The sequence below is a fragment of the Trachurus japonicus genome, chromosome 1 (assembly GCF_045865225.1).
Source record: "Trachurus japonicus isolate A0001 chromosome 1, Traja_1.0".
In the NCBI taxonomy this organism is placed as follows: domain Eukaryota; kingdom Metazoa; phylum Chordata; class Actinopteri; order Carangiformes; family Carangidae; genus Trachurus; species Trachurus japonicus.
In genome coordinates this window covers 5295557-5303869 of record NC_140907.1, presented here as the reverse complement: position 1 = coordinate 5303869, position 8313 = coordinate 5295557, and the positions used below count along the sequence as shown (strand labels likewise).

Here is an 8313-nt window from a genome sequence, read left to right as displayed (position 1 = left end):
CCATCTCCCGTCTGTGTCAAAGTAAATGCTTGAAAGGTGAGGAAAAAGTAAAGCAGCAGAAACATTTTGTTTATTTTGGTGATTTTTATCATTATTCAAAGTGACACACTAATCTTCATGGCTCCTGAGGTATATGTGTTACATCTGTGGCATCTGTTTTCAGTCTCTTTATTTGTGTCATCCAAAACAGTACATTTACATCTAGAAATAGTAAGCATAAACACAGCAAAAAAACAACTACTTTACTATTGTACCGGTCAATTCTTAAAGCAGAAGTAAGCGGAATATTTGTGTTAATATAAGTCTTAAATAGTAATATCTTCCGACAGCAATCACTTATATAGAGTGTTTGGTCGGAAACACGGGTCTGTCAGTCACTCTGCTCTGCTGTAAGCCGAGGAGAAAACTTTCCTTGTATCCTACAACCTTTATCCAATGAGGAGAGAGAACGGCATAAAGGGGCGGTCCTCTCTGTGTGTGCAGCCAAGGGATGCGCGTGAATGTGGTGACGTAGGGACGAGGGCGGGGACTGCTAACTCCATTGGCTGACAGGAAGTTAGCCAAAACCACCGGATCGCTTACTTCTGCTTTAAATCCATGCACATTAAAGAATAAATTCTCGTTTACTGAAGCCTTAAAGAGAAATTCATTTTGAAGGAAACAAAACCTCAACCCAAGTCGTAAATAAATCATATCAGAAGTTAACCTGCTGTTTGATTGCCAGATGTCCCTCTTTAGGACCACTGTTTCCATTGAGGCTGTGATAGACGTGCTCCTCTAACTGGCTGAGATCCAGATGTTGGTAAGGGCAGATGTGCCCAAGTGCATCCACATCAACATATTCACCGAGGCCGAGAGTGACGGCAGACTCCCGTTGCTTTGACGTGAAGTGGGAGCAGAGGTCAGGTGGTGGCGATGCAGGTGAAAGCTCAGCACCGTCTCTAGCAAAAGAGGTGCAGCGGAGCTCCGGCTCAGTTCCCACACCAGGCATCATGGTCTCGTAGTCAGATGACGCCTGCGAGGAGAACAGAAACCTGCTGATGGTGAATTGCTTCTCAGTTTGTTTTTTTATGTGTTCCCTGGGCAATGTGCTACTTTTAATAGGCAAAAACTAATAGTCTGCGGCCAGGCTGGCAGCTCAGTGCTAACATCAACATGCTAACATGCTCCCAAACAACCCTAATGTTGAAGACGTATAAACCTGTTTACTATGTTTGCCATGTTGGTTTAGCATGTCAGCAGGTTAATGTGCATGGTAACAGGTGAACGCAAAAAGAAGAAGAGAGGCTCAGCAGCATTCGTGTCCTTCTTATTGACTTTTTATTGCAAACTGTGTCAGCGCTTACAACACACAGACTGGTTTCCACAACATCACAACAGGAAGTGATGCACTTACACACTGGCAGCTGTGGTCAATCACTCAATACCATGAAGTCGTACAAGCAGCAATAATAAAGAATCACAAGTGGAATCACAGATATTTGACAAATATTAGAAAAATGCATCAAGTGTTCAATTACAATATACCCAAGAACCCATAAGTAGACGTCTAAAGTGCCACAGGTATATAGAACAATAAAAAATAAAATAAAACTTTTTTATTGTTCTATTTACCTATGATAACCCTACGTATGACGTTCTTGGGTAGGCTATATTGTAATTGAACACTTGATGATGCATTTTTCAAATTTTTCTAATATTTGTCTAATATCTGTGATTCCACTTGTGATTCAGTGCAATTTTTGGCCATGCACCTCTTAAGTTTTTTCCTTGAGGTTTTTTTGGAGAGTGCGTGTGTTTTCTTTGATTCAAACAGGTGAACACAAGCACAGCTGGAGCTGATGGGCATGCAGTTTTGCAGGTACAGTAAATGATCATAAAACCCAAATACTTCATAAATTGACCTTTTGACCTAACTGATCAAGGTTAAAAAAGAAAAATGCCAAAAGGACAAACCTCTCTGTTCCTGCCTGGGCTTGGTCTCTGGACTTTAACAGTCCAAAGAAGACAAAGTGAAAACAGGCACACAAACATAATGGCTGCCACACACATCACTGCAGTCAGGAACAACGGCATGTGGAGTTCTACAGGAAAGAACGACAAATGAAGTTTACCTGGCAGTGGACCCCCTGCCTCCCCCCTGCACACACACACACACACACACACACACACACACACACACACACACACACACACACACACACACACACACATACATAGAATTATAAATAATATGAACACCAGTGGGGGAAAAAATCACTCACTGTCAAGGGTGAGGTCTCTTGGAAAGATGGGCATTGCAGTTACTGAAACATAAAAATACCAAAACAAACTTGTTATATTCAAGTGAACTGAGCGGCCAGAGAGACCGTGATGCACTGCTAAGAGCTTACTTACTGAAATGTGTGAGATTTTCTGGAGGTTTTGCTGTTGTCAAAAAGCACCAAAAAGATTGTAAGTTTACAGATAGTCATGTCAGGACCGTTGTATAGGGGAGAAAGGCGATGATAATTCTAGGGGCCCAGTGCCCAGTAGGGCCCACAAAAAACCCCAGTAGTCTAATCTTTGTATGACTGAATTATTCTGCATAAGACCCTGACTAATACTCATAGTAATGCTGCATTAGCATCAAAACAAAGTAGGCTAAATAAAAAAAAATATAATACATACGTAGTCTAAGAAAAAAAGTGAGGGGGCAGGGGCCCACTTTAGTATTCTTTCAGGGGGCCCAGAATTCCTAGCAACGGCCCTGAGTCATGTATCTAATTTTAGACATCTGTAACACCTAAATGAAGTAGCCTAGCATTTATATAGAAATGGAAAGCTGATAAAAGAGGAACATGTAGCCTACAGCATGAGAAAAGAAACTTGGCTTAGTTCTCATTTACTGCATGCCCTGAAATTATCAGTTCACAATCACCAGGTGGACATCCCAGAACAAAATGTCACAAACAAAACATTTTGGTTGTAAAAACAGGTAGATTTTGAATCAGCCTGGTTACACAAGGCAACAGCTTGCCAGAGACAGCCAGATAAACACAACAGCATCTGCCTTGTAAAGTAATCACTAACCAGAATCCAGATTTCACGATGTGCATGTCGGTGAAATATGGAAAAATTGGAGAAACATAAGACTTACTGTACCTCGAGAGACATTCAGTTTTACATAACTGATGTTATCGGGGTAGCTGCTGATGTCCACCCCACAAGTGTATGTCCCACTGTCCTCTGGGACAAGATTTTCAATCCTGATGAGGATGAAGGCTGCGGTGGTGTTGTCGTACAAAGAGAAACGTCCATTTTTCTCCCAGTGGTTTTGTTTTTCTGTCCGTATCAGGGGCTTGCCGCTGTCAGAAGAGCAGAGGTACTTCGCATTGCTCTGCAAGTCATTTGGATACTCACATCTGAAGTCAAATGCTTGACCTTCCACACCAGTCACACTTGTGAATTTCATACTGGTCAGAGCTGACAAAATAAACTATGTTAGTTGCATGATCTTTTTTTTTTTTTTTCCATCTATCAGATCAGAGTAAAAGGTCAGAATGTGTAAAAAGCTCACCTTGGATTTGTAGTAAAATGATGATGACAGATACAGTTGTTCTCCACAAGATCCAGCTTGCTCCCATCACTCCCAGTTTACCGTCAGTCCCCACAGTCAGATTGTCTCCTAAGTGCACAACGTGGCGGCAACCTGGACTAAAGATTGCGACTGTATGTCAGTCACCTGTTCTCATGTTCATGTTCATAAACCTCTTCCTCTTTCATAAACAAACTCATCCACATAACATATTCAGCCAATGAAATCGAAATTCCGAGGAGGTACGTGCCTTAAAAGATGACCTTTGACCTTTCAAAATTTGCCTCACCAGTTAATCCAGAAGTCAGTGTTAAGATTTTTTTTTAAACGAATGCTACAGTAGTTCAGTCTGCTCCATCCTCCCAGACCATCCCACCATCCTCTGTGAGTCACTGTGCTATCACAAACTGTACTTATGGTATCTGGTGCTACTTCCCATTAAGTAGGTGTGGGCAGGACAAACACCACCTTAAGGGTTTTTTTCACAGGGTTCCAACGCATGTTTTATTATTTTAACCTTAAAATAACCCTTACAAAACAATGAATTTGAAATTAAAGCTGCCCCAAGTTATTATTTTGATACTGGAACAACGACTTCATAAAATATTCTTGGTTGGTTACTTGTACTCATATTGGACTCTGATGTATCTCATTGTTTTAGTTGTACGTCCTACATCCTCACTGGTCTGAATTACTCTTACCACAGCTGCTGTTTCAGTTATCTTTGGTGCATTTTTAGCTGTTAAAGAGCCTGATCTGGAGCCAGGAATTGTTAGAGACAAAAACACAGAGCTAAAAGAGGCTAAATATTCACCAGGATATCACAAACAAGACTTTTTACAGTATGCTTTTTAAAAAGTGGTACCATCATCATCTGTATCTTAAGATCCATTTTGATAGCATGTGATCCATATAACAACAGGCTCCAATACGTATTCAACATTCCAGTGATATTGTGGGAACTTGAAAATAAAAAGTAAAAGTTTAGATATTATAAAATATACTGATTTATTGTGAAAGTCTGAAGCAGGCATACTATCCAAATGAAAATGTGGGATGTCTTCAAACAAACAAGTGATTACTCAATTGAGAATGAGATTAATGATCAATATGGCATTAATATGCCATATCAATAACAAAACATTATGTTTAACAATTTTACATTAATGTGTAGGAATCTCTTATTTGAGAAATTATATCGGTGTTCAGTGGTCTGCAATGATTGATATGAACACTAGGAGTCACCCTTAAACCTTTAATCTGAGTTTTGCAGCCCACAAATGCAAATCGTATTACAGCATCCATAAATACATTTTATTACAGCCTGTTTCAGGCCCCTTATAAACAACTGAAACACATCTGTAATCACATATGCATCCGAGCATAATAAATCACTATTATTTAAAAAAGAAAAAACACTCAAACTATAGCAAAAGATAGAAAACAGAAGTGAATGTCAAAGGGCATGGCCTACTACATTCAACACCTCAACACATACTGTAATGCAACCAAATATCATTTCCTAGTTTAAAATCTTAGGACTTGAACATTTCAAGCTTTGGCACGACGATAATATAGGATAATTCCTGTTTTTAACTTGTGCCACCATCATTGTCATTTTTCTATTTCTGTTCAATAAAAGTATGAGAAAGAAATTCAGAAACTTTTAAAGTAATTCTAATAACAATTACGTATTGAGCCTACACCGGACTGCCTCCGCTCTGTAGGAACACAGTCTACACTCTCAGCACATCTTCTTGAATAAAATGTTTATGTGAAGGATAAGTGCTTGGCAATGAGTGCAGAAGCAGAACACGATGAGCAGCAGTCCATTAATGGCCATAAAAATTGATTATGTATCATGCATCATCTTTGAGATGAACTCAGACTGTTCCTGATAACTCTAAACCAAACCAAAGTGATGTAGGCCTTGACTTAGTGGGATCAGAGCAGGATCTGGAGTGAGAGGACACATTGTTGGCTCGGCTCTCTGTAGGTTTGGTTACAGCCATTGCTGTTGGTTTATTTGAGTGTTTTCCAAGACAGGTCTCACCTGTTCTTAGCTGTAGCCTATCTCAGCTGGCAAAAGCTTAGCATGTGTTCTTGAGATGAGACGATGATCTTTTTGGATGTTTGAATATATTGCACCTGCTGTATCTGTACAGATGTTTTCATAGATATGAACGGACGCGCTACATTCAGCTCCTGCTGATGCAGATGTTGGTGGATCCTGTATTGGATGGTGAGAGCCAGAGCTCCTCTCAGATAAGGTTTGAATGGACACTTCGCCAATGGTATCGTACTCACAGTCAATCTGTAGAAGAGAGAAGAATCATTAGGTTCCCATGTGTTTTGCCTTTTACTGGGATTAATGTAATTGTATTGTATTCAGCAGCAAAACATGTAATACTATACAGCTTGTATTTATTCATGCTGACTCACTGTCATGATTTACTGAGACTCTGGAATAAACAAAGCCATTTATAATATTACTAATACCTGTGCTGTGCAAGTGAAAATATCTGTTCTGAAAAACCATTAGAAAAGGATATGGGTTGTTCCCTCAAATGTCAAATGTTGCTCTAAATTAAAGTAACAATTGTGGTCAGTAGTGGTCCTGGGAAATCAGGAAGAGAAACTTGGTCATTGGCATTTAAATTTTATTTTGCTGTCATGTTTCTTTGGAAAGAGTGTCGTCCTGTGAAAAGATGTGTGTATCTCCACTTTGTGTCTCTAACTGTACCTCTCCTTCATCTGCATAGACAGCATCTGTGCTGTTGGGGCAAAGTTGTGGTCGAGGTTTTGAGATTTCCCTGCGCTTCCTGCATATGGTTGCCAGCAGCAAAACAGTGAGAGTGAAAACACCCCCGATAGCAGAATACAACACGGTCCCTGTCCAAAGACAAAGACAGTTGACTCAACAATTTCATAGCCACAGTTAGTGCCAGTCACCAGCGGATATTCATGGACCAAGCAAATGATTAGCTAGATTCTCACCTGTGCTCGAAACTGATTCCCCTTCCATCGTGCAGTTTGAGGCTGTAAGGCAGCATCCAATATTACTTTTTCCATACATTTTGTTCATGGTTTCTATCAGAACTTGATTGTACCTTCTTCCTACCTGTTGACTGGTTTGTGGGACCACTGGTATAGGATGTTTGTTGTTCCAATGTTGAGTCAGTTGAGGTTGAAACATCCTGATATATCCTTGTGGTAGAAGTGTCAGGTCTGACTGTTGTCAGAACTGTACCAGAAACCCCACATTAACATACATAAGCCTTAGTTTTATAGTTGTTATTAAATTGGAAACACTGATCAAAGTATAAAGTATCAAACAAAGTAGGAGCTTCCTCTATAGCAGTGGTTCTCAACTAGTGGGTCGGGACCCAAAAGTGGATCGTGGACCCGTTCTGGATGGGTCGCGGACAGCTGGTCAAAAAAGTAAATAATATTTAATGCACATCTGATGTTGGACATGTCTTTTATTTTGAAAAATAACTTGTATTGAAAGGCAGGTATCACGTGAACACATGCAGTTGTAATGGTCCTCCTCAGTTTCTTATTATTTGCTCTGAATGCAAAGATATTACTTTCTTATTAATGTGGCCTGAATGCAGTGAATCTTGTTTTGTTTTGTGGGTCTTTATTTTGTGCAATTTGATATTTATTCACTTTTGTGAATATGCTCTGAATGCAGAGATGCATTAGAAGTCAAATATATCGTTTTGTTGGTCTCCAAAGAGCTAAATGAGTTTTTAAAGGCTTTAAAAAAAATTCTTGGTTTGAATTCTATAAAAGTGGGTCGCGACTTAATGACCATGGGAAAATGTGGGTCCCAGAGTGAGACTAGTTGAGAACCCCTGATCTATAATACACGTGGAGTATGAAACTTCTTTGTCCTGTAATAACATGCAGTTTAACAATAACAATAATGATAATCATCATCACCATCATCATTTCACAATAATCATAATAATATTGGTTGGGGCAAGTCCCTGGAAGTGAAAATGGATTTGTGAAATGTAACTAAACCCCAACCAGCTAAATCCTACTTCCGTTTTGTAAAGTTTCACAGGTAAAAAAAATATTGGGAAACAAAAATTTGAAAAGACACTAAATATAATGTACAATATTTCAATCTGAAATCTTAACAACATGGAGCAGAAATGTGAACACTCAAATAAAGTACAAGAAGCAAAAAACATATCTGCAGATGTAGAGAGAAAAATGAAATCAAGTGAAAAAAATAAGTCTTATTCTGATTATTAGTAATCACATCACGCACTTACCTTCCTTTACAATTAAGATTACTTCAGTGTATGTATCCACACCAGGTCTGTCCACACCACACCAGTATCTTCCTGAATCTGACAGCTGGAGCTGACTGAAGGTCACGGTGAAGTCTCCGTTGCCCGAGTCCACCAGAGTTATCCTCCCTGACTCTGCTCTACTTCCAGATTTAACAACAACCAGTATGTCCTCTGGTTTTTTACACTCATTTTTGCAGAGGTATTTATGATTTTTCCTGGCAAATGCATGTGAGCACTGGAAGGAGACTTCCCCCCCCTGGAATCCCTCTACATTTGTGACAGCTCCTTCTGTCCACATAGCTGCCAAAAATACACAAGGTGACAAGTGTTATAACTTCATTGAGTTTTTATGTTTGAATGAAGATATGGATTTTAGGATGACACTTACCACATAAAAGACAGTAGAAGATAGAGATGGCCCTCATT

The 8313-nt window shown here is 39.5% G+C and overlaps 2 protein-coding genes across 3 annotated transcripts; both read right to left on the bottom strand.

The window, feature by feature from the left end:
• Nucleotides 1-582: 582 nt before the first annotated feature.
• Nucleotides 583-3961, bottom strand: LOC146991269 (uncharacterized). Of its 2 annotated transcripts, none has more exons than XM_085789956.1 (6): nt 3560-3961; nt 3145-3465; nt 2398-2427; nt 2265-2306; nt 1957-2084; nt 583-1015 (listed from the first exon to the last, which is right to left on the bottom strand). In XM_085789956.1, exons 1-6 carry the CDS (start codon nt 3624-3626, stop codon nt 695-697), a joined length of 909 nt encoding a protein of 302 aa, XP_085646082.1. In that variant the 5' UTR covers nt 3627-3961; the 3' UTR covers nt 583-694. The 2 variants fall into 2 exon arrangements, with proteins under 2 accessions (XP_085646082.1, XP_085646090.1); XM_085789964.1 differs by having other exon boundaries at nt 3403-3465; nt 3560-3790.
• A 1675-nt stretch (nt 3962-5636) lies between these two features.
• LOC146991268 (CMRF35-like molecule 9) lies at nt 5637-8300 on the bottom strand. The gene is made up of 4 exons (XM_085788285.1): nt 7867-8300; nt 6699-6821; nt 6321-6469; nt 5637-5891 (listed from the first exon to the last, which is right to left on the bottom strand). Exons 1-4 carry the CDS (start codon nt 8183-8185, stop codon nt 5637-5639), a joined length of 846 nt encoding a protein of 281 aa, XP_085644411.1. The 5' UTR covers nt 8186-8300.
• Between the last annotated feature and the right edge of the window lie 13 nt (nt 8301-8313).

Coding starts and splice junctions, on each gene's coding strand:
- LOC146991269 (XM_085789956.1), bottom strand. CDS start 3,626: ATGGGAGCAAGCTGGATCTTGTGGAGAACAACTGTATCTGTCATCATC. Junction 2,428..3,144: donor AAAACTGAATGTCTCTCGAG/GTACAGTAAGTC, acceptor TTTTGACAACAG/CAAAACCTCCAGAAAATCTC. Junction 2,085..2,264: donor AAGAGACCTCACCCTTGACA/GTGAGTGATTTT, acceptor TCTTTCCTGTAG/AACTCCACATGCCGTTGTTC.
- LOC146991268 (XM_085788285.1), bottom strand. CDS start 8,185: ATGTGGACAGAAGGAGCTGTCACAAATGTAGAGGGATTCCAGGGGGGG. Junction 6,822..7,866: donor AATCTTAATTGTAAAGGAAG/GTAAGTGCGTGA, acceptor TTTCTGGTACAG/TTCTGACAACAGTCAGACCT. Junction 5,892..6,320: donor TCTATGCAGATGAAGGAGAG/GTACAGTTAGAG, acceptor TCTCTTCTACAG/ATTGACTGTGAGTACGATAC.